This window comes from Bos indicus x Bos taurus, chromosome 7, assembly GCF_003369695.1.
Source record: "Bos indicus x Bos taurus breed Angus x Brahman F1 hybrid chromosome 7, Bos_hybrid_MaternalHap_v2.0, whole genome shotgun sequence".
Classification (NCBI taxonomy): Eukaryota; Metazoa; Chordata; class Mammalia; order Artiodactyla; family Bovidae; genus Bos; species Bos indicus x Bos taurus.
Genome location: NC_040082.1, coordinates 102,492,054 through 102,516,356, shown reverse-complemented (window position 1 = coordinate 102,516,356; position 24,303 = coordinate 102,492,054). Strand labels below are relative to the sequence as shown.

General features: G+C 56.0%; 1 protein-coding gene across 1 annotated transcript in view; it reads left to right on the top strand.

Annotated features, from left to right (window-relative positions):
* Positions 1 to 3,308: 3,308 nt before the first annotated feature.
* NOTCH3 (notch 3) overlaps positions 3,309 to 24,303 on the top strand; it is a 39,817-nt gene continuing 18,822 nt past the window's right edge. The window contains 26 exon segments of the mRNA XM_027548038.1: positions 3,309 to 3,520; positions 6,125 to 6,203; positions 9,552 to 9,694; positions 9,774 to 10,112; positions 10,200 to 10,322; positions 10,400 to 10,633; positions 11,523 to 11,678; positions 11,769 to 11,954; positions 12,552 to 12,665; positions 12,899 to 13,012; positions 13,802 to 14,035; positions 14,156 to 14,266; positions 14,749 to 14,941; positions 15,018 to 15,169; positions 15,393 to 15,506; positions 16,457 to 16,612; positions 17,980 to 18,205; positions 18,610 to 18,811; positions 19,064 to 19,217; positions 19,598 to 19,782; positions 20,348 to 20,456; positions 20,459 to 20,479; positions 20,564 to 20,821; positions 20,905 to 21,023; positions 21,477 to 22,063; positions 23,687 to 24,019. Of these exon segments, the coding sequence (XP_027403839.1) occupies positions 3,400 to 3,520; positions 6,125 to 6,203; positions 9,552 to 9,694; positions 9,774 to 10,112; positions 10,200 to 10,322; positions 10,400 to 10,633; positions 11,523 to 11,678; positions 11,769 to 11,954; positions 12,552 to 12,665; positions 12,899 to 13,012; positions 13,802 to 14,035; positions 14,156 to 14,266; positions 14,749 to 14,941; positions 15,018 to 15,169; positions 15,393 to 15,506; positions 16,457 to 16,612; positions 17,980 to 18,205; positions 18,610 to 18,811; positions 19,064 to 19,217; positions 19,598 to 19,782; positions 20,348 to 20,456; positions 20,459 to 20,479; positions 20,564 to 20,821; positions 20,905 to 21,023; positions 21,477 to 22,063; positions 23,687 to 24,019 (4,763 nt within the window). The 5' untranslated portion in view covers positions 3,309 to 3,399.

The window sequence follows — 24,303 nt, the reverse complement described above, 5'->3', positions numbered from 1 at the left end:
CAATGCATGAAAGTAAAAAGTGAAAGTGAAGTCGCTCAGTCGTGTCCGACTCTTAGCGACTCCATGGACTGCAGCCCACCAGGCTCCTCCATCCATAGGATTTTCCAGGCAAGAATACTGGAGTGGGGTGCCATTGCCTTCTTCAATGGGATGTTACTCAGCCATAAAAAGGAATGAAGAACTGACACATGCTACAAAATGGATGAACCTCTAAAATATTATACCCAGTGGAAAAAGTCAGACATAAAAGACCACATGCTGTATGATTCCATAGATGTGAAACATTCAGAACAAGGTACATCCATGGAGACAGAAACACATTAATGGCTGCCAGGGACAGATGAAGAGTGACTGCTGACGGGGACAACATTTTCTTTAGGGTTGATGAAAATGTGATGAGACTAGGTAGAGCTGGTGGTTGCACTAAATGCCACTGAACTGTACACTTTAAAATGGTAAGTAATTTTATGTAAGGGAATTTTATCTCAATTAAAAAAAATCATCAGAGGCAATCACCAATAAATGCTCCAAATAGTGGTGATAGTTTGACAGGCATCGGGATAGTCACACAGCTCAATATATCTCCCCACATGATATTGATATTTACTCATTACAAGAGAGGATGGGAAGAGAATGGTACATTTACAGTAGAGAAACTGGACCAGCTTCATTCAAGCGATCAAAATCTAACAAGACCAGTGTTGAGGACTCATATCAGGTGCCTCCTGATACAACCCACGGAAGAGTACCAGCATCACTTCTTTGGCAGTTCTTGCCAAAGATACAGAGCCTGAACCTGGTCACGAGGAAACTGCAGCCCAGTTCACTAAGGGATGTTCTGTGAAACAGATGACCTTGCCTATCCAAAAATATCAACATCATGACAGACAAAGAAAGGCTAAGGAACTGATACAGATTAAAGGACATGAAGAAACATAACAATTAAATGCAACACATGGTCAGAGATTAGATCCTGGACCAGCAAAGAAACATGCTACAGAGGATATAACTGGAGAAACCAAAAACTGTCCGTAACTTGTGTGTTTGTATAAGAGAATGCCCTCGATCTTAGGAAACATTCAGTGATGATTTGGGGGGCAAAGGAACATCATAGCCACATCTTGCTTTCAAATACGTGTGCGTGCTAACTCGCTTCAGTTGTGTCCGACTCTTTGTGACCCCATGAACTGTAGCCCACCAGGCTCCTCTGTCCATGGGATTCTCCAGGCATGAAGACTAGAGTGGGTTGCTATGCCCTTGTCCAGGGGATCTTCGTGACCCAGGGATTGAAACTGCATCTCTTATGTCTCCTGCACTTAGTAGGTGGGTTCTTTACCACCCATCTGGGAAGCTCTGCTCTCAAATACATATATTATATAATATATTACATATAATTAAAAATTACATATAATTTCTTCAAAACTATGGTTTTTCCAGTAGTCATGTACAGATGTGAGACTTGGACCATAAAGAAGGCTGAGCACTGAAGAACTGATACCTTCAAATTGGGGTGCTAGAGAAGATTCTTGAGAATCCCTTGGACAGCAAGGAGATCAAACCAGTTAATCCTAAAGGAAATCAACCCTGAATATTCATTGGAAGGGGATGCTGGGATGCTGAAGCTCCAATACTTTGGCCACCTGATGCGAAGAGCCAACTCTTTTTCAATACTTTGGAAAAGATCCTGATGCTGGGAAAGACTGAAGTTTGCAAAAAGAGAAAGGAGTGACAGCGGATGAGATGGTTGGATGGCATCACTGACTCAACGGACATTAGTTTGAGCAAACTCCAGGAGATAGTGAAGGACAGGGGAGCCTGTCATGCTGCAGTCCAGGGGGTTGCAAAGAGTCAGACATGACTTAGTGACTAAACAACAATAATTATAAAGTAAATTTGGCAAAGTGTGGGCCGAGTTGGTGAAGCTGGATAAAAGGCCTATGGAAATTGCATTTTAAATTATTTCTAAATGAAAATTTAAAATTGCTCAAAGATCTCTGGGGTGCCCAGGTGACTGTCTCTCACCCTGGTGCCCCCGTGCTTAGCCCCAGTGCTCAGCTGCCTCATGGGTGAACCTCAGATTCCTGAGTTTCAGCACCTCACCCCCAACCCATTCCTCCTCACTACAGCCTCATCACCATGCTAAACACCTACAGGTCGGCCTGGTCTCTTTCTCCTTCTCCTCAGGGCCAGGGTGACCCCTGACCTGCCCACTCTCCCCTCCTTCCCTACTTGACTCGGCCCCCTCCTCTGTTTGCGAACCTGTCCCTCTCCTGAAATGTCTTTCTTTCAGTTCTGGGCTGAGCCCCCACTGAACCCTTCTCAGGGAAGCTCTGTCCTGGAGAGGGCAGGGGAAGTGTACTCCCAGCCGCTGAAACAACGCCAGACATAGAGCTTGAGCTTTATGTTGAATAAATGAATGAATGAATAAGTGACCCCTTCCCCCAAGCAGAGCCCTCACCAGCTTCTCTGCTGTGTCCCTCCCTCTGGCCCAACCCTAAGTCCTCAGTGCTGGAGTCTGGTTTTTTCTTCCCCAGAGTGGGGGCTTCTCTAGGCTGGTCTTGGGGCCTTTCCGGAGTACCCGTTCTTGCCACAGGGACAGAGCTCACTGCAGGGTGGTTGTTTTTCAGCATGACTGATTTTGGAAAAGGCAGTTGGATGAAACTGAGCAAGACTGGCTGAGCAGCAAAGCTGTGTAGGCTATGGGGTGGGGTGGACCTTTGGATATTGAGGAGGAAGGGGTTACTTTCAGGAAGCGCTGAGAGTAAGAAGGGGTGTGGGTATTTGGTAGCACACTTGAGACGCCTAGACTTTGTCCGAGGTCCGAGGCTGCAAAAATCGCCCAAGGCTCTTGGTCTGAGAGGGCCTGAGTTTAGAGTTGTGAATATTTCAGATTTTAAGTCCCCGAGGAAGCTCTGTGCACGCCTCTGCATTTGTGCATCCTGGCTGTGTATTCAGGAGCCTTGCAGGACGTGCCTGGTTTCAGTTTCGGGGTGTCGGGGCGGGGGGGGGGGAGTGGAGGGGAGTGTCTGTTTGTGCCCGGCTCCGTGTGTATTTCGGGCTCTGGATGTGTTTTGGGGAGCAGGGAGATGTTCAGGAAGTTGGGTGTGTCTGACACCTTGGGTTGGGCCCGCTGGCCTGAGTTTCCGAGAGGGTCTTCGGGTCCCAGGCTGTGTGGGTGGAGGGTGGGCAGGGACCCCAGGAGGCCGGGCCGGGGGCGGGGGAGTTCTGGGCCGGCCCTGGGGCGGGGCGAGCCGCCCAGGGTTGGGGGCGGGGCGGCCCGGCCGTCTCACTTCAGCGAAGTTGGCTGCGCGGAGGCTGGCCCCGGACGCGCCCGGAGCCCAAGGAAGGAGGGAGAAGGGAGGAGAGAGGTGGGAGGAGGGAGGGTCGCGGCCGGCCGCCATGGGGCCGGGGCCCCGGGGCCGCCGCCCCCGCCGCCGTCGCCCGATGTCGCCGCCGCCACCCCTGCCGTCCGTGCGGACGCTGCCCTTATTGCTGCTGCTAGCGGGGCCGGGGGCTGCAGGTGAGGGGCCGGGACCCTGAGGGCGGGATGGGGTGAGTGGGTGGGGGAAGGGGAAGAATGGAGTGCAAGGCCTCCCCGAGTCTGGGACTTGATGAGGGGTGGCGGGGGGGTGGGGCGGTCCCTGGGAATCAGGGACCAGAGCGCAGGGGCAGGGAGCGCAGGAGCCGGGGGCAGGGACTCCGAATTGAGAGTGGGGGCGAGGCAGGACCCCAGAGACCGGGGGAACTGTGGCCCGGGAGAGATGTGGGCTGGGAATAAAGGGACCCTGGAGCCCGGGACTGGGAGCTGGAGGTGAGCGGATCAAGATTAGCGGGCGAGTAGGGGGGTAACCAAGAATCTGGGGCTCTCTCACCAACCATGCCTGTCTAGAGCCCTGGGAAGGTCACGATTGGAATCCAAGTATCCCCAGGTCGGGGACCCCTCGCACAAAAGCTCCCCCTCCCCATGCACACACCCGGGGCAGGTCTGGCAGGGCTGGGGGCCGGAGGGGGCGCGAAGTTCTGGGAGCTCTGAACTCGGAGAAAACTTCCCAGGCCGGAGCGCGGCAAGACCCGGAACCGGAGCCAGAGCTGGAGCCATAGAGGCGCCAGCGCCCCTTCCCCCGCCCGCGGCCCCGCTCCCTCCCCCGGCTGCTTGGACCGGACGGCGTCCCGGGACCCTCTCCCCGCCTGGGGAAGGGAGGGGAGGGCTTGGGGCGCGAGCCCACGTGCTCCTCTCCCGCTCCAGCGCCCCCTCCCAGCAGCCCGACCCCCTCCCCAGCGGGCCCGGGGAGCCCCCCTCCCCTCCCCCTCCCCACTCTTCCCCTCCCCCGCCTGGGACAATGGCCGCGCCGTCTAGACACCCCCTCCCCCCCGGCAGCCTCGCGCTTTCTTTGCCAGACAAAGCGGGGACGGCAGCGGGGCCGGACCGGGGCTGCTGGGGCGCACCCCCAGCCAAGGGAGGCCTGGCCAGCAGGGGAGGGACGCGAGCCCAGTGGCCCTGGCCCTGGGTCTCTGGACGCCGCTGTGGGGCTCAGCCCAGGGAGGGGTGGGGAGGAAACAGGCCTCCCCAGCCCAGCCCAGCCCAGCCCTGGCCGGGCAGATGGGGCAGGAGTGGGCAGGAGCAGCTGCCCCCAGAGGCCAGCCGGCAGGCACACATGGCCTGTCACACACTCAGAGGACACACAATCTTGGATCACACATGTGGAGATGCAGATGTGTATGTGCGTGCACACACACACATAGGGTACACCCGCACACGTGCACACCCAGCTCACACAAGACACAGACATTCACAGCTCACACGTGCTCATACAATCACACATGTTCATACATACCCTGCACCACCAGCCCAAGGCCTCACACTCACTGTCTGCACACACTCAGATGCATATAGACAGATGAAAGGATATGCCTACACCCAGCTGACACATGCAGGTATAGGGGCACATCCAACCCATACCCAGACATACCCATGCACACACAAGTCACACACAGCACACAGCTATATACCCAGATACATAGTTCACATACATGGACACACAACAAGTTTCAGCCTACAAACATCTCTACATCCATGCAGACCATGCAGACACACACATGGCCCACAGGGCCCACTGCTCAGCAAGGCCCATGGCTCGTGTCATGTGGCCCCCAGCATGAGTTCACAAACACACCTGGGCTCCTGTCTGGGTAATAGTGTCCTGGCTGCTTGTGCCTTGAAGGGGACAGAAGCCATGTTTAATGCATTCACATGTCCAGTTTATCTCATTCTCTCTCTCTCTTTTTTTAAACTCTGTCTCTGTCCTTCTTGATCTCCTCTCTGTGTCTGTCTGCTTCTAGTTTCCTTCTTTTATGTCTGTCTGTTTTTCTCATCTTCTTCCTCTCCCTTTCTTTCTCCCCTACTTGCACACACAAGCACACATGCACAAGCGGCCCCACACCTGCTGGCTCACACAAGGGCCCACTAACTCACACCCCGCCACACCCCTGACCCATCCGACAGGACAGTTAGACTGTGCCACACTGCAGAGAGACACAGTCCTTAAGGGTGAGGATGCTGGACAGGTCAGCTGTGCCAGCTGCCCCTCCCTTAACACAGACTCCGTCCCTGTAACACCCAGTTGCTGGCTGCGCACGGCGTTCGTTCATGCCCTGGCATCTCTCCCCAGAACTAGCATGCAGGCCTGCCCTGTTGGAGTAGATGCCCAGCATCAACAGAAGGAAGACCTGGGGCCCCAGGACTCCCCACTCCTGCCCCCTCCACAACCCTGGGATCTGGGTACACAGTCCCAGACCTCCCTTCAACCCTTGCAGCACCCCCACTTCCTGTCCCCCCTTGTGGCAGCTTCTGAGCCCCCACATCTGGCACAAGTCGGCCCCTCCTCCTGCCTGCCCCTGCCTTGTGGTTCCCAGGGCCCGAGTTGGCAGTGACAGCTGCAGCCCCAACAGCTGGGGCCGGGGCGGGGGGCCGTGGGAACTGTGAATGGGGGGGCTCCCTGCACTCGTAGAGACGCCCCCAGCCTGGTGCAGCTGTTGCCTGAGGGAGCAAAGGACGGAGTCTCAATCTAGGCTGGGGTTCCTGGGCGCCGGCCTGATACCCCCACCTTCCTTCACCCCCACCCAGCCCCCCCTTGCCTGGATGGAAGCCCGTGTGTGAACGGAGGTCGCTGCACCCAGCTGCCCTCCCGGGAGGCTGCCTGCCTGTGAGTGCCTGGCTCTGAGCCATCAGTGGGCCCTGTGTGGGGAGGCGGTCTGTCTTCTCCCCCTGCCTCTGTGTTCACCATAGATGCTTCCACCACTTCCTTCAAGTGTGTAGCTTGGGCAACCTCTTGTTTCCCCTTTGAGTGCAGCAGAGCTAAGAGTAGAGGCTCTGGAGTCTGCCTGGCTGGGGTTCAAATCCCACATCATGTTGCTGATGGTCTGACTTTTTAAGCCTCAGTGTCCTGGTCTGGAAAATGGGCCCACTAATGCTAACTACACAGAATTCTCTGCTGCCTGCGGTCTTGTGTAAATCCCCTGATGGACAGATAGTTATTCAATCAACAGACTTTCAGGGACTAGTAACAGTGGATTGGCAGTAGTGGGTATAGCATCTGTACCTTCCCACAGCTCAAGATTTAGTGGTGGGGCCACAGGAGCCCTGCTCTGCCACTTACTTTCTGTGTGACCTTGAGTGAGTCACTTCCCCTCTCTGAACCTCATTGATCTATAAAATAATGGTCCTTCTGCCTGATTTGTGACCAAAGTCCCCCCAAATGCAGTTGTTGGAAAGTGCAAGGAAAGGCAGAGGGTTGGGAAAGCAGGGCAGGGCCTGGGGAATTGCTGAGCAGAGGCAGACAGAGATCAATTTGAATTCTGGGCTCTGGGATAACCTTGAGCAAGTGCTTTGAGCTCTCTGAGCCTCATTTTTGCATCCGGAAAATGGGGCAATAACAGTTCTCTCCTTTATGGAGTTGATTGTAAAGATTAAGAGTGAAATCAGCATAGTGTCGGGCATACAGTAAGTGCTCAATAAATGGTATTTTTATTAATGTTACTGGTAGAGATGTGGAAAATAGGTGCCATAAGGAGAAACCGCTGAGGTTATGGGAAAATGCTTGGTTCCTTTTATAATATCATCATTAATAATAGCAGGTCACCCAGTAGCCATTGGTCGATTCATTAAATGCATCCATTTATTCAGCAACTTGTGTGTCCAGCCCAAGCTGGGTGGGTCTGGGGTGACTTCAGAGACCCTTTGAAGTTACACAGGCACTTTGACTCATCTGGATGGGGGTGGGGGGGTGTCTCAGCCTGGTAGAGCGGGTTCCTCGGGTTGGGATGGTGGGAATAGGGGGAAAGTGTGACCTCACCTGGCGCTACTCACCTGAGAGGCGGAGTCGCGGGACCGGGCGCCTGCGCTCTGGGACCCCGCGCCTGGAAAGCTGCCGACAGGTGAATGCGCCCCCGGCTGCCCCGCCCCCCCGACAGGTGAATCACCGGCCCGCGCGGCCTCCCGGAGCCCGGATCGCCCGGAGCGGAGCGCCGGGCTTAGTCTCCAGAGCTGGGCCTTGGGAACCTCTCCCCACGCCCCCGCTCATCCCCAGTTTCCTTCAAAGCCCTTTCGTGGACCCCGCAGTCTGTCACCGCTCCATGGATCCTCCAACTCTCAAAGTCTCTCAATCTCTAGTCTCTATCTCCTAGTCATCACCTCTTCCCCAGCCAGTCCCCCAAACCAAGTCCGTGCTCCCCGCCACCCCCACTCTCCCGCCCCCATCGGTCTCCGGTGAAGCCCAGGCGACTGGGCGGGGCGCGGGCAGCGGAGAACCAGCCCGACCGGTCGGCAGGGGCGCGGGGCACAGAGCGTGGGAACCCGCCGGGGGCGCCGGGAGCGGGCCGCGCGGCCACGCCCTGCCTGCCGTGCGCGCGCGCGCGTGGTCGCGGGAGGAACAACCCGCCGTGCTCTACACCCAGCGCAGCACGCCCCCTCCCGGCGCGCAGTCTTGGCGGCGGTCCTTGCCTTGCGGATCTTTGGGGAGGGGGTTTGGGAACTGGGTTCTCCCTCTGCACCCGCCCGTGCCCCGACTTGTTTCGCTGGGGGCTGGGGTGGGGGGAATCTTGTGGGTGACGCTAAGGACTGAGTCAGCTACTTAAGTTTAGCCCCAAGCGACCGGGACCGGCCAGAGGGAGGAACACAGGCGAAGGACGGGTAGCGTCGGGGGCCGGTCCAAGTCCCTCCCTCTGACCCCACTCTGGACCAGCGCCCTTCTGTACCTTCACTCTCAGGGTGGCCTTAGTGGGTTTGGAGGGGGCTGGAGGCTGAAGGACCTTCCCCCAACAGGGGGCCCAAGCATTGGTGGCCACCTCCCCGCAACGGAAGGAAGGAAGGGGTCTCTGTGCCCCCAGGAAAGGAACTGAGGCTTTGTGGAGGTCCTCCTGCCTGGCATGTGAGAGTTAGTCCGTATTGGTGAATGAGGCTGTGGGTTGGTGTCTTTGAGTATTTGCCAGCCCAGTGTATCGTGTTCGTGTGTCCCTCTCATCTGGTACATTTGGGGGTTCTGCCCGTCTTTGTGCGCCTGGGTGGTTGTCGTCTGGAGCCTGAGACCTTTTGCATTTTCCATTTCCTCTACTCTTCCCCACACAGGCTCATGGCCCCCTCCCTCATTTTCTTTTCCCACACAGTCTTCTTTTTTTCCCTCACTTTGTCTGGGAAAACATAGTTGCCTTTTCCCCACCCCCATCCCTCTGTTCTCCTTATCCTGTGTTTTAGCTTCTTGTGGCTGTGGAACAAATGACCACAAACTGGGTGGTTTAAAACAACAGAAATGTATTCTCGCAGTTTTAGAGGCCAGGAGTCTTCACCTTTTCCTTGTAAGGACAGTTGTCACTCAGTTTAGAGCCAACTTGGGTAATCAGGATGGTCTCATCTAGACATCCATCATTTAATTACATCATTAATTACATTTCTTTTTCCAAATAAGGTCACAGTCACAGGTTCTTGGTCATGGACATAATTTTTCTGGGGCCACCACTCTATCCAACTGCATCCTTCATGGTCCCCATGGCCTGAACTACTCTTCCCTCCACTCCCGGCATGTTGCTTATTCATTCATTATTTGTATATCTTCTCTTTGGCAGACCTGGCTATGAACATCAAGAGGGTAGGGACCACTTTAATTGTGTTTGCTGCTGGGCTTCTCAGGTGGCGCTAATGGTGAAGAACCCACTTGCCAATACAGGAGACTTAAGAGATGTGCGGGTTCAATTTCTGGGTTGGGAAGATCCCCTGGAGGAGGGTATGGCGACCCGCTCCAGTATTCTTGCCTGGAAAATCCCATAGATGGAGGAGCCAGCCAGTCCATGGGGTTGCAAAGAGTTGGACATGATTGAAGTGACTTAGCATGCACGCTGTATTCCCATTGCTAAGAAGATAGTAGGTATGCTCAGGGAAACTGTTGCATGGATGTGTGTGTGTTTGTTTACCTGTGTGTTTTTGGTCTGTCTGGTGTGTATCTCTTATGTTCTGGGCTGTTCTGCCCTGACTTTCCCCACTGAGTCGTCTCTGTCTGCAGGTGCCCACCAGGCTGGGTGGGTGAACGGTGTCAGCTGGAAGACCCCTGCCATTCTGGCCCCTGTGCTGGCCGTGGTGTCTGCCAGAGCTCGGTGGTGGCAGGGACTGCCCGGTTTACCTGCCGCTGTCCCCGGGGCTTCCGAGGTAAAGGAGGGTCTGGAAGGGAGCTGAAGGCAGGCAAGGGTGTGGTCGGCCTGGGCTCACCATTTCTGGTTCCCGGCAGGCCCCGACTGCTCCCTGCCAGACCCCTGCCTCAGCAGCCCCTGTGCCCATGGTGCCCGCTGCTCAGTGGGCTCCGATGGCCGCTACCTGTGCTCCTGCCCACCCGGCTACCAGGGCCGCAGCTGCCGGAGTGATGTAGATGAGTGCCGGATGGGCGGGCCCTGCCGCCATGGTGGCACCTGCCTCAACACGCCTGGCTCTTTCCGCTGCCAGTGCCCAGGTGGCTACACTGGGCCACTGTGTGAGAGCCCCGCGGTGCCCTGTGCTCCCTCCCCGTGCCGTAATGGGGGCACCTGCAGACAGAGTGGCGACCTCACCTATGACTGTGCCTGCCTTCCTGGTGAGGGAGCTGTACCCAGGGGGAGGCAGCAGAGGTGGGGGCACAGCAAGCCTGCCTGGTAGTGACCATCCTTGTGCTCCACGCTAGGGTTTGAGGGCCAGAACTGTGAAGTGAATGTGGATGACTGTCCAGGGCACCGGTGTCTAAATGGGGGGACGTGCGTGGACGGTGTCAACACCTACAACTGCCAGTGCTCTCCTGAGTGGACAGGTGAGCAGTGGGACCTGAGGGAAGCCCTTGGATGGGCATGCGCCAGGTAACCGGACTCATGCGTCTGTGTGCCATAGGCCAGTTCTGTACGGAGGACGTGGACGAGTGCCAGCTGCAGCCCAACGCTTGCCACAACGGGGGCACCTGCTTCAACACACTGGGTGGCCACAGTTGTGTGTGTGTCAATGGCTGGACGGGCGAGAGCTGCAGTCAGAATATTGATGACTGTGCCACGGCTGTGTGCTTCCACGGGGCCACTTGCCACGACCGTGTGGCCTCTTTTTACTGTGCCTGCCCCATGGGCAAAACTGGTGAGTGACTTTTTTCCCTGAAGGCAGCAGGGAGTTGTTGATGGCTGTTGAGTGGGGCCAAGGATGGAGTCTGACTTGAATCAGACTTACGCTATGCTAGAAGCATAATTAAGCATATTGTTCTTAATTAATTAAGCATATGCTTAATGCTTATGCTAGAAGCTGGGTTTGGGGTGAAGGATAAGCCTGGGAGAGGCCTGGGAGGGCAGACAATCCAGAGAAGAAGTCACAGGAATGGAGAGCTAAACTGTGACTCATAAGGAGAGGGGACTTTTGGGAGTGGCAAAGATCAGAGATGTTTGGAAGGGGGACTTGGAGCAGAGGGCAGCGTATGTCAGGCAGAGGGTACTGCAGGGGCAAAGACTTAATGCTAGGACCCTCTTAGAATCATGAAAAGAGTCAGCAGATTTTAAAAACAATATGTGGATATTTCCAACTTATTTTCAAATGGTTCAGAAAAAATAAAGTTACAATAGTTGAATCTAGGTGGTGGGTATATGAATAAACTTTTCTGTATGCTTAAATTTTAAATAAATGATTGGGGGAGAATAGCTACTAAATATGGGTGCGCATGCTAAGTTGCTTATGAACTGCAGCCCTGCCAGGCTCCTCTGTCCATGAGATTCTCCAGGAGAGAATACTGGAGTGGGTTGCCATGCCCTCCTCCAGGGGATCTTCCCAACCTAGGGATTGAACCTGCATCTCTTATGTCTCCTGCATTGGCAGGCAGATTCTTTACCACTAGCGCCACTTGGGAAGCCCACTAAATACACTGCTGGTTAATAAAAATAAACAAAAAAACCCAAAACACTACAATGTTCAGGGATGTGGGACCTTTGGGCAGAGCTGGGGGATGGTCTTCCCTTGACTTCTACTTACTCTTTCCCAGGACTTTTGTGTCATCTGGACGATGCTTGTGTCAGCAACCCCTGTCACGAGGATGCTATCTGTGACACTAACCCAGTGAATGGCCGGGCCATCTGCACCTGTCCACCGGGTTTCACAGGTGGAGCTTGCGACCAGGACGTGGACGAGTGTTCCATTGGTGAGGGGGCGCAGTCTGAGGGTAGGGAAGGAGGGGAGAGGCTGCTCCTCGGCCACCCACACCCACACTGACTGTTACTCCACCTTGCAGGTGCCAATCCTTGTGAGCACCTGGGCCGGTGTGTGAACACACAGGGCTCATTCCTGTGCCAGTGCGGCCGTGGCTACACCGGTCCGCGCTGTGAGACCGACGTAAATGAATGCCTCTCCGGACCCTGCCGCAACCAGGCCACGTGTCTGGACCGCATAGGCCAGTTTACCTGCATCTGCATGGCAGGTGTGTGGTGGGCGTGGCTGGGGCGGGGCCTGAGGCTGGGCGGCAGGGCGAGAAAAGCCTTCAGGCAGAGGGGCCCAGAGCAGATAGAACTGGAAGGGTGAGAGACTAAAGCCTGGGATGAGGTGGAGGCGGAGCCAGAGCAGAGTCTGGGGGCATGGTTGGGTGGAGTCAGTAGAACCTCAGATGGGCTGGGAGTGGAGTCTGGGCCTCAGGACGGCACTGTGGGATGGTAATGACATGAGGGCAGGAGCAGGGTCTGGAGTGGAGGTCAAAGTGGAGACTGTGGACAGAGATGCACTGATGCTGGGGTGGGATTGAGGTTGGGCACAAGGCTATGGTGGGCCCTCGGCTGGGAGCTGGGGAAGAGGCATAGTTTGAAGAAGGAAGAAGGACAAGCCCACATGGAGTCTCTTAAGCCTTGAACCAGTTGGGGCCACACTGAATGCAGATCCAGCCTGAGTCTGAAAACTGAATGTAGGGATGAGTTGAGGGGCAAGGCCAAGGCTCAAGGGAAGCGGGGTATGTCCCCCCTTGCTCTCCCTTCAGACCAGAAGCTAAAACCTCATTGCCGTAATCCCCCTCCCTCTATCCCTCCAGGTTTCACAGGCACCTATTGTGAGGTGGACATGGATGAGTGTCAGAGCAGCCCGTGTGTTAACGGTGGGGTCTGCAAGGACAGAGTCAATGGCTTCAGCTGCACGTGCCCCTCGGGTGAGGACTCTGGGCTAGGGAGCCTGAGAAAGACCTTTTGGGGCAAAGACTCCAGGATGGGAGCTTATAACATCGTGTTAGTGGCTTCCTATATAGCAGATACCACCTTATGAAAAACACTGAAGTTAATTTTAAAAGTAAATGGGCTTTCCACCCAAACCAGGCAGCACGGGTGAGGGGTGACTGCTCTGACCCTACTTGGGTCTCTGTTTATCTCACACTCCCCGCTCCAGGCTTCAGTGGCGCCATGTGCCAGCTGGATGTGGATGAGTGCGCCAGCACACCCTGCCGGAATGGAGCCAAGTGCGTGGACCAGCCAGATGGCTACGAGTGCCGCTGCGCAGAGGGTGAGGGCGGGCCAGTGACAAGACTGCAGGAATCTGGAGGCAGGGCTAGTGGGGGAAAAGGGCCAATAATGCGCTTGGGGGAACGTTGCGGGCAGAGCTGCCACAAGGCAGGCCCGGAGCAGGACCAATGAAAGAGCCAGGAGGAGGAGCCAATCCTGGACATAAGCAGAGGTAAGGCTATGCGGTGGGCCCAAAGGATCTGGCAGGATAGATGCGCACTGGATTGGAGGGACCCCGTCTGACCCCCTCCACCCCCAGGAACCTCCCGTACTGTCCTGCTCTGTCACTTCAGTTGTGTCCACTCTTTGCAAGCCAATGGACTGTAGCCCACAAGGCTTCTCTGTCCATGGGATTCTACAGGCAAGAATACTGGAATGGGTTGTCATGCTCTCCTCCAGGGGACCTTCCCCACCCAGGGATCGAACTCATCTCTCCTGCATTGCAGGCGGATTCTTTACCCACTGAACCACCTGGGAAGCCCAGGAACCTCCCATGTGTCCGCATCTCCAGTGGAGGGAGAGGCAAATCAGGGCTGACGGTGTAAGGATTGGAAGCACGGTCTCGCTAGGGTTGTGATTTAACTTGTAGGGTCCTGGCCAGGGACAAGTCTCGGAGGTGGCCGCTGGATGGCCTCTGGAGGCCAGCCAGGGGCGGAGCCTGAAATGAGCCCGCCTCCTATTGGCTCAATGGGCCAGGCCTGAGGGAGAACTGAGTTAAGATTGGGCAGAAGCCATGGCTGTGGGCAGGACCTTGGCCATTGGGTGGAGCCTGACCCTCTGTCCCCCGCAGGCTTCGAGGGCACAGTGTGTGAGCGCAACGTGGATGACTGCTCGCCTGACCCTTGCCACCACGGGCGCTGTGTGGACGGCATCGCCAGTTTCTCGTGTGCCTGTGCCCCGGGCTATACAGGCATGCGCTGTGAGAGCCAGGTGGATGAATGCCGAAGCCAGCCCTGCCGACATGGGGGCAAATGCCTAGACCTGGTGGACAAATACCTCTGCCGCTGCCCTCCTGGCACCACAGGTAGGGCCAGGAGCTGGGCTGGGACAGGAATAGTACATCTGATGGGACACAGAGGGTTCAGGAATGGTGTTTCTGGCAGGTCACGGTGGTGGCAATCCCAGTCATGTTCCCCTTCCGCAGGTGTGAACTGCGAGGTGAACACTGATGATTGTGCCAGCAACCCCTGCACCTTTGGAGTCTGCCGGGACGGCATCAACCGCTATGACTGTGTCTGCCAGCCTGGATTCACAGGTGGGCAAGTGGCTGCCATGGAAACGGGGTCTTTATAGCGTGAGGGTGAAATCATCTATCTTTCCTGGCCGGGTTTTGCCCCTCTCTTTGCACGTGCTTGTCCTTAGGGATTGTCCATGCTTTGCCCTGAGATTTTTGCTTTCTCTCATTGGCATGTATCCCCATGTTGGCTCAAGATTATTCTGGTATGTCCATGAAGGTATTCAGACTCAGAGATTGAGGTGTTTCTGAGTGGGGCCAAGGCAATCCTTGGCGGAAATTAAAGTGACTTCATATAAGTTTGGGGGCAAGGGTGATCTGGGGCGAGGTATCTCTGGGTTGCGGAGGTGGCTGTCCTAATATGCACAAGAGCTGATGTGTTATGAAGCAAATGAGATGCTCCTTGCTCAAGGGTGTGACTGTGCTAAATGGGGCAAAGTTGCCCTTCCCTGGTTGGCTCCGCTATCCTTGTCCCGGGATGAGGTTGCCTGCCTGCTCCCCAGGGCCCCTCTGCAACGTGGAGATCAACGAATGTGCGTCCAACCCCTGCGGCGAGGGAGCCTCCTGCGTGGATGGTGAAAATGGCTTCCGATGCCTCTGCCCACCTGGCTCCCTGCCCCCACTCTGCCTTCCCCCAAGCCATCCTTGTGCCCAGGAACCCTGCAGTCATGGCGTCTGCCACGATGCGCCTGGAGGGTGAGGTCTCTCCCCAGATCCCTGACCCCCACAGCTTCCCTACCCTCCTGCCAGCCCTGACTGCCTCCCTCACCAGGTTCCGCTGTGTGTGTGAGCCTGGCTGGAGTGGCCCTCAGTGCAGTCAGAGCCTCACTCGAGATGCCTGTGAATCCCATCCCTGCCGGGCAGGCGGCACCTGCACCAGTGATGGAATGGGCTTCCGCTGCACCTGTCCCCCTGGTGTCCAGGGTGCGTGTCTCCACCTTCCCTCCCCAGGGCCTCTTCCTTCCTTCTTCCTTCTTATTTCCTTTCTGCTTCATTCTCTCTTCCTTCTCTGTGTTTACCCTTTTTTTTCTTTTCCTTTCCCACTCTTACACAGGAGCTTGGGAGGTGGGTATCAAGGTGGGGACCTTGCGGGGAGATGGGAACAAGGAATCTCTCAAGACTATCTCACTCTGCCTGCCCACTACAGGCCATCAGTGTGAGCTGCTGTCCCCCTGCACCCCGAATCCCTGTGAGCATGGGGGCTACTGTGAGTCTGCTCCTGGCCAGATGGCTGTCTGCTCCTGCACCCCTGGTTGGCAAGGTACACCAGTTGCTTCTTCTCTTCCTCACCTCCTCTGCAACTTGCTCTATACTGGGTGATGCTGGGGACCCAGAGAAGGAGTCCCCCCACCACCGGCTCTGCCTTAAAAAATTTTTTTTTTTAGTAAATTATTTATTATTTATTTGGCTGTACTGGGTCTTAGTTGCAGCATGTGGGATCTAGTTTCCTGATCAGGGATTGAACCCAGGCCTCCGGCATTGGAAGCACAGAGTCTTAGCCACTACACCAGCAGGGAAGTCCCCTGGTTCTGCCTTTTAAGGGAGCTTCCTCTGGGAAGGAACAGAGCTAGACACAGACACTTGCAGCCTGTGTAGTCAGTTCAGGAGAAGAGGAAGAGATATGGGCTGTGTTGTTCATTGTTTAGTTGCTAAGTCATGTCTGACTCTTTTGACCCCATGGAGGGCAGCATGCCAGGCTTCCCTGTCCTTCACCATCTCCCGGAGTTTGCTCAAATTCCCGTCGACTGAGTCAGTGATGCCATACAACTTCCCATCTCACCCTCTGTTGTCCCCTTCTCCGTCTGCCCTCAATCCTTCCCAGCATCAGGGTCTTTTCCAGTGAGTTGGCTCTTAGCATCAGGTGGCCAAAGTGTTGGAGGTTCGGCTTCAGCTTCAGTCCTTGCAGTGAATATTCAGGGTTGATTTCCTTTATGAGTGACTGGTTTTGGTTTGATAAGGGCTTAAGAATCTAGAATTCAGGCTGAGAGTTTGGGGAGAGCCTGGAGGAGCAGACCTCAATCACAGAATCACATTCTTCATCCACTGAAATAAGGAGAGGGGTGTTCTGGAACAGTATGTGCAAAACGCCCAGAGGCAAATTGTTCTTGCCTTCATCCATCTCAGTCTTAAGAGTCCTCCTGAGCACCAGGTACTCCCGGACCCTACCCTGCATCTGCTAATCCTGGATGTTATTTCCCTCCCCACCCCCAGGCCCACGATGTCAGCAGGATGTGGATGAGTGTGCCAGCCCCTCACCCTGTGGTCCCCATGGTACCTGCACCAACCTGGCAGGGAGTTTCAGCTGTACCTGCCACGAGGGCTACAGTGGCCCTTCCTGTGATCAGGACATCGATGACTGTGACCCCAGTGAGTTCAAGGGAGCTCTTGGGGGGAGGGTTTTGACCTAGGGAACATGTTCATCAAGTTGCTACAGTATGCCTAGCACTGTGCTTTCATTTCATCTTCACAGTTGTCTTACTTTCCGCATTTGTTCATGAAAACTGAGGCCCCACAGAGGTTAAGTGACTTGCCCAAGGTAATGCAGTGAGTAGAGAGATGAGCTAGGTTAGGAGCACAGGTCTGTTTGACTCTGAAGGCTGTAAACTGCCTCTGGCAGCAAGCAAGTTAAAATTGTATGTAAACTATGAGATAATAGGCCCCTTAGTGAGTCACCAGGAGCACTGTTCAAGAGACAAATAATGCAAGTCACATATGAATTAAAATTTTTTAGTTGATTTTTAAAAAATCTTTTTTTGTTTATTTTTGAATTAATTTTTAAAAATTTATTTCATTGCACTGCATCTTAGTTGCAGCATGGGGGATCTTGTTCCCTTACCAGGGATCAAACCTAGGCCCCCTGCACTGGGAGCAGGTAGTCTCAACCTCTGGACCACCAGGGAAGTCCTTGAATTAATTATTTTCTAATAGCTGTATTAAAAAGCAAACAAAATGATAACAGGTGATATTAAATTTAATAATATATTTTATTTAACCTAATACATAAAAATATTATCATTTCAGCATGTAATCAATATAAAATGATTGAGGTATTTTACATTATTTTTTTCTTTTTTCATATGGAATCTTCACGATCTGCTCTCTGGTGTCTGTTTTATGCTGACAGTACATCTCAAATTGGACCAACCACATGTCAAGTGCTCAAGAGCCACATGTGGTCAGTGGCCACCCTACTGGCTAGCCCAGGCCTGGAGGAGACCTCCTGTGCTGAGCTCAGGAATTAAGCAGATACAACTAGTACTTGGGGTTTCCCAGGTGGTGCTAGTGGTAAAGAACCCACCTGCCCATGCAGGAGACATAAGAGATGAGGGTTCGATCCCTGGGTGGGGGTGATCCTCTGAAGGAGGGCATGACAACCCACTCAAGTATTCTTGCCCAGAGAATCCCATGGACAGAGGAGCCTGGTGGGCTATAGTCCATAGAGTCAAACAGATTTGGATATGTCTGAAGCGACATAGCACGCACGCAGGCAACTAGCACTTGGGAGCTCAAAGGGACCTTTTGGGAACTTCTCAAACCTTTCCTCCCTTACATATAGATGAGGTTTCCGTCAGATAAGGGAGGGAATGAGGCCACAGAGAGAACAGGGTTTGGTTCCCCTGGCTAAGTGTGCCCCTCCCAATGAAGCTTGGCTTTCTCCCCATTTCCCTCTATGCAAGGCATGGCCAGGTCAGGGGGTGAGATGCGTGACCAGACCTCCTCCCTTCTGACCGTAGACCCCTGCCTGAATGGTGGCTCATGTCAGGATGGGGTGGGCTCCTTTTCCTGCTCCTGCCTCCCTGGCTTTGCTGGTCCTCGCTGTGCCCGAGACGTGGACGAGTGTCTGAGCAGCCCCTGCGGCTCAGGCACCTGCACAGACCACGTGGCCTCCTTCACCTGCACCTGCCCACCGGGTTATGGCGGCTTCCACTGCGAGCAGGACCTCCCCGACTGCAGTCCCAGGTGGGTGGGGCCTCTCCTGGGAGTCAAGGACCCTGGCATCGGATGGGGCGTGGGACCCGAGGAGCCGGGGACAAGGAGTCCTCGGCTAGACACCCACTTCAGGACTCTGATGCCCGATGGGAACGTGTCCGGGAAGGGGCAGGACATCTGTTGGGAGGTCACCTTAGGTACCCTGGTCCCTGTGGGAGCAAGGCCAGGCCACTGGGACGGGGGCCTCCACGTGGCTTCCACATAGCCCTGAAGCATCTGGTATACTGGGGTTAAGGGACATGACAGGGCAGGGCCTTTGGGGGACCTCAGCTTCTCCTTGGGGTAGGGGTCTTGTCACTTCCGCCAGGAGGGGCCCAGGAGGGGGGCAGGGCCTCTGAAGGGTGGGGCCAGACGCGCCCCTCCTTTCCCTCCAGCTCCTGCTTTAATGGAGGGACCTGCGTGGATGGTGTGAACTCATTCACCTGCCTGTGCCGCCCGGGCTACACTGGCACACACTGCCAACATGAAGCGGACCCTTGCCTCTCGCGGCCCTGCATGCACGGGGGCGTCTGCACTGCCGCCCACCCTGGCTTCCACTGCGCCTGCCCAGACGGCTTCACCGGCGCTCAGTGCCAGGTGGGCGGGGTCACTGGAGCCTTGGGGAGGAGTCTAGAGGGATGTTCTGGGGGAGGGGCCTTTTGGGTACCCTGGTTGGTTGAGAAGGCAGCCTGGATCCTGGGGAGGAGTTGGAAGAGGGATTGTGGTGAGGGGCCTGGCAGGGATCCTGAGGGAGAAATCTGGAGAGGCATTCTGGAGCCTGCTCAGAGGAGAAGCTGGGCAGGGTTTCTAGGGGTCCCCGAGTGTGAACACCCTGCCCTTCCTCGACAGACGCTGGTGGACTGGTGCAGCCGCTCGCCCTGTCAGAATGGGGGTCGCTGTGCCCGAACGGGGGCCTCTTTCTACTGCCTTTGCCCCCCTGGGTGGAGCGGCCGCCTATGTGACATCCGGAGCCTGCCCTGCAGAGAGGCCGCAGCCCAAATCGGTGAGGGGGAGCGCGTGATTGGGCGTGTGTGCACATACTTCCTCCTAGTGTGAGCTGAATGAGAGTGTACCAGGGCTTATGGACGTCGTGGGGTGTGTGCGAGTGTGTGGATATGTGACTGTCTGACAGCTGGCCAGGACAAGGTGGTATGTGTGTCTATCACTGTGAAACAGCGGGGATGTCTGCAATGCTGTGTGTGACCTAGCTGATGTGAGCTTTGAAAGTGCATGTGTGTGTGTGTCAGTGTCAGGGGATGTGTGGTAACCCAGTGGAATGTGTGTGACGCCTTGGTGACTGAGGCTAGTGGGGATGCTGGGTGTGCTGTGTATGACGGGGGCACGGAGGAGGGAGTCTGCCTGATGCCGCTCTCCTCTGCTCAGGGGTGCCCACAGAGCAGCTGTGTCAGGCGGGTGGGCAGTGTGTGGACAAGGACAGCTCCCACTACTGTGTGTGCCCAGAGGGCCACACCGGCAGCCACTGTGAGCAGGAGATGGACCCCTGCTTGGCTCAGCCCTGCCAGCATGGGGGCACCTGCCGAGGCTACACGGGCGGTTATGTGTGTGAGGTAAGGAGCACGCAGGGAAGGAGATGGAGGGCTGGTCACCCTGAGTGTGTCTGGCTACACATTTCTGTGTGTCTAGAGCCTGGTGCGGTGTCCCTCTCTAGGCATGTCTGGGTTTTTGCTTTTGTGACTCTGGGTGTATCTTTGTGGGTGTCACTCTGGGTAGATCTCAGGGTGTCTCTGGCTCTACCTCTGTCTTTCGTTATTTCTTGGACATGTGTGTCTCTGTGCATAGTGTCTCTATGGGTATGAATGGCACACATGTGCCAGTGCCTGAGTGTGCATCTCTGGCTGTGTGTGTCTTGGGTGTATCTGGGTATTTCTCCTGTGTACATTTGTATGTATGTGCCTGTACATTTGTATGTATGTGTGTTTCTTTGCACTGAGTGTATCTGTAGCCCTCTGTGTCTGGGTGTTTCCATGTACTGGGTGTGTTTTTGCTCACTGAGCATATCTCTGTGCATGGGATGACTGTGTGTGTCCCTTTGCCCTGGGATTCTCTGTATCTTCATGGGGAGCATCTGTGTCCCTCTGGGCTGAGGAGGTCCCTGTCTCGCCCCCACTGCAGTGTCCAGCTGGCTACACTGGTGACAACTGTGAGGATGATGTAGACGAGTGTGCCTCCCAGCCCTGCCAGCATGGGGGCATCTGCATTGACCTCGTGGCCCACTATCTCTGCTCTGTCCTCCAGGGACACTGGGTAGGCCAGGACCAGGGTTTGGGGACAGGTGGGGAGGCTGGGTTTCTGAGCCCTCCTGATGTTCCCCATCCCCCATCCCCCTAGGCGTGCTCTGCGAGATTAATGAGGATGACTGTGGCCCAGGCCCAGCCCTGGACCTGGGGCCCCGGTGCCTGCACAATGGTACCTGCGTGGATCTGGTGGGTGGTTTCCGCTGCACCTGCCCCCCAGGATACACTGGCCTGCGCTGTGAGGGGGACATCAATGAGTGTCGCCCAGGTGCCTGCCATGTGGCACATACCCGGGACTGCCTGCAGGACCCAGGTGGGGGCTTCCGCTGCCTGTGTCACCCTGGCTTCACAGGTGAGCATGGGAAGAGGGGGCTGGCCTGGGATCCTGCCTGTGTTCCCCACAGGCAGCTGATCCACTCCCTTCTGCTTGCCCAGGTCCCCGCTGTCAGACTGTCTTGTCTCCCTGTGAGTCTCAGCCTTGCCAGCATGGAGGCCAGTGCCGTCCTAGCCCGGGCCCTGGGGGTGTGCTGACCTTCTCTTGCCACTGCATCCCGGTAGGTGGTAGGTGGGGGTGGCCGGTGGTAACAGGGTCTCTGGAAGCAGGTAGGGATGGGGGGTAGGGGGCGTGGCCTCATGGGAGGGTGAGGCTTTTAGGGGACAAGAAGTGGAAGAGGATTTCTGGGAAATGTTGAAATTACCTGGAGGTTGTGTGTGTGTGTCTCTCCGGAATTTGGAGTTGCGGCCTCTTGGGAAAGCTTGGGCTTACCTGTAAGGTGGGGCTGGCAGTGGGAGCCGGGAGAGGTTGGGCCAGACCTCGGGAGATCAGAGGCACAACCTTTCCCAAGTTCTGATCCTCCATATTTCCTTTCCTCTCCCCCTTCAACCCTCAATGCGCTTCTCCACCTTTCCATTTCTCTCACCTTCCCTATTTTCTCCTTCCCTTCTCTCTCCCCCTCTATATCCCCTGCCCCTGCGCTCTTTCTCCCCTCCCCGCAACCAACCCACAGCCGTTCTGGGGCCCGCGTTGCGAGCGGGTGGCACGCTCCTGCCGGGAGCTGCAGTGCCCCGTGGGTGTCCCGTGCCAGCAGACGGTCCGTGGACCGCGCTGCGCCTGCCCCCCGGGGCTGTCGGGTCCCGCCTGCCGGGGCTCCCGGGGGCTGACCCCCGGGGCCGCCAATGCCAGCTGTGTGACCTCTCCCTGCCTCCACGGGGGCTCCTGCCGCCCGGAGCCGCTCGCGCCCTTCTTCCGCTGCGCTTGCGCGTCAGGCTGGGCCGGGCCCCGCTGTGAGGTGCCCGCGACGATGCCCGAGGTATCCGTGGCGATGCCCGAGGTCCCAGAGGAGCCGGCGTGCCCGAGAGCCGCCTGCGAGGCCAAGAGCGGTGACAAGAACTGCGACCGAGAGTGCAACAGCCCCGGCTGCGGCTGGGACGGCGGCGACTGCTCGCTGAGCGTGAGCGACCCCTGGCGGCAGTGCGCGGCGCTGCAGTGCTGGCTCCTGTTCAACAACAGCCGCTGCGACCCTGCCTGCAGTTCGCCCGCCTGCCTCTACGACAACTTCGACTGCCGCGCCGGCGGCCGCGAGCGCACCTGCAAGTGAGTCCGTCCTCAGTCTGGGTCTTGTCTGTCCATGTGCCACATCTGACCACCCATGGGCCCTGCTTCTCTGTTGTCCATCCATTTGCCTTGATCTGTCAGTCCGTCCTCTGTCTGTTGGGCTGTCCCTTCGTTTGCCCTGTTTCTTGGTGTACTTTGTCCATCTGCGTGCAGTTTGTCTGTCTGTGCCCCTCACCTAGCCATCCACGTGCCATTTATGCCTGTCTGCCTGTCTTCCCATTCTTGTGCTCTGTCTGTACATCTTCGTTCCCTGCCTATCAGCGTGGCAGTTTGTCCATCCATTAGCCCTTTCTGTTTTTCTGTCTGCCTCTGCACTCCATCCGTCCCTCTTTATACCCTGTTTGTTGGTCTTTCTGTCCATCCATGAATTCGTTTTGTCCCTCTATGCACCTAGCTGTCTGTCTGCACCCCTGCTTGTCCATCCTCGGACCTCACCTGTCCATTTGTCTGTCTCTATGCCAGTCTGTCTCTCTATGTGCCCTATCTGTCCATCTGCACACCTTTGTGCCCCACCTGTTCATTCATGTGCCCCTTCTGTCCTTATGTCCACCCATGCGTGTTTTTGCCCCTCTATATGCCCATCTATCCATGACCCTGCTGGTCTTTCCCTGCCCCTTTTCTGACCTTCTCAGTCTGTTCATGAGGCCTGTCTATCTGTCTCATACATTCTATGTATTCATCCACATTCTCTGCCCTGTCTGACCCTCTGTCCCTCTGTATCCCCCGTCTCATTCTGCTCCAGCCATCCTGGCCTTTTTTCCAGTCTTTAGATTCCCCAGGCTTGGTCCCATCTCAGGGCGTTTGCACTGGCTGTTCGCTCTGCCGGGATGCTGTCCTTCAGGAAGTCACATGGCTCCTCCCTCATCTCCTTCAAGTCTTTGCTCAAGCACAAGTCTCTCCGTGAACACCTTCCTGGCCACCCACAGCACTTCCTCTGCTTAATTTCTTCCCTTAGCATTTAATTCGTGTGTGTGTATGTTTACATTTAGCCTTTATTGTTGTGTAATCAAAATACTGTATGTTCTGCTCATTCATCATTTTTAATATATGTCTCTGCCCATTGTAATGACAGCTTCAAGTGGGTAAGGTTTTGTGTTGGGGCCATATCCTTAGTGGACTTCCCCAGTAGCTCAGTTGGTAAAGAATCTGCCTGCAATGCAGGAGATCTGGATTTGATCCCTGGGTGGGAAAGATTCCCTGGAAAAGGGAAAGCTACTCACTTCCGTATTCCTGCCTGGAGGATTCCATGGACAGAGGAGCCTGGCAGACCACCATCCATGGGATCTCAAAGAGTTAGACACGACTGAGTGACTAAGGTTTTTCACTTCACTCATATCCTTAGCTCCTATAACTGCGCTCAGCACCTAGGATGCAGTTGTCAATAGTTACTGACTTATTAATAATTGTAAAGCAACTGGCTGGTTTTGCAGAAAGCCTGATACATTCCACAGGCATGTGGATACGTTCCAGTTCTCTGCTCCCTGAAGAATCTTGGGTTCTTTGTGGTGTATTCGGGCAGCGTGGGGCAAGGTGGGGGCATGTGGGGTGGGGGGTGGGAGTTGGGGGAGAGGCTCCCTTGACCCAGCCCTCCTCCTCCCCCAGCCCAGTGTATGAGAAGTACTGCGCAGACCACTTCGCTGATGGCCGCTGCGACCAGGGCTGCAACACGGAGGAGTGCGGCTGGGATGGCCTGGACTGTGCGGGTGAGGTGCCGGCCCTGCTGGCCCGAGGCGTCCTGGTGCTCACAGTGCTGCTGCCGCCGGAGGAGCTGCTGCGCTCCAGCGCCGACTTCCTGCAGCGGCTCAGCGGCATCCTGCGCACCTCGCTACGCTTCCGTCTGGACGAGAATGGCCAGGCCATGGTCTTCCCTTACCACCGGCCGGGGCCTGGCGCTGAATCCCGGAACCGGCGGGAGCTGGCCCCTGAGGTGATTGGGTGAGTGACTCCAGCCCCAGGGGAGCCGTGGTGGGCGCATGCAGATGCTAGGGAAGGGGCACCATTCACAAGGCCTTGTGTGTTTGCTGTGCTGTGCTTAGTCTCTCAGTCATGTCTGACTCTTTGCGATCCCATGGACTGTAGCCTGCCTGGCTCCTCTTGTCCATGGGGATTTTCCAGGCAAGAATACTGGAGTAGGTTGACATGCCCTCCTCCTGGGGATCTTCCCAACCCAGGGCTGGAACCCAGGTCTCCCGCATTGCAGGCAGATTCTTTACCAGCTG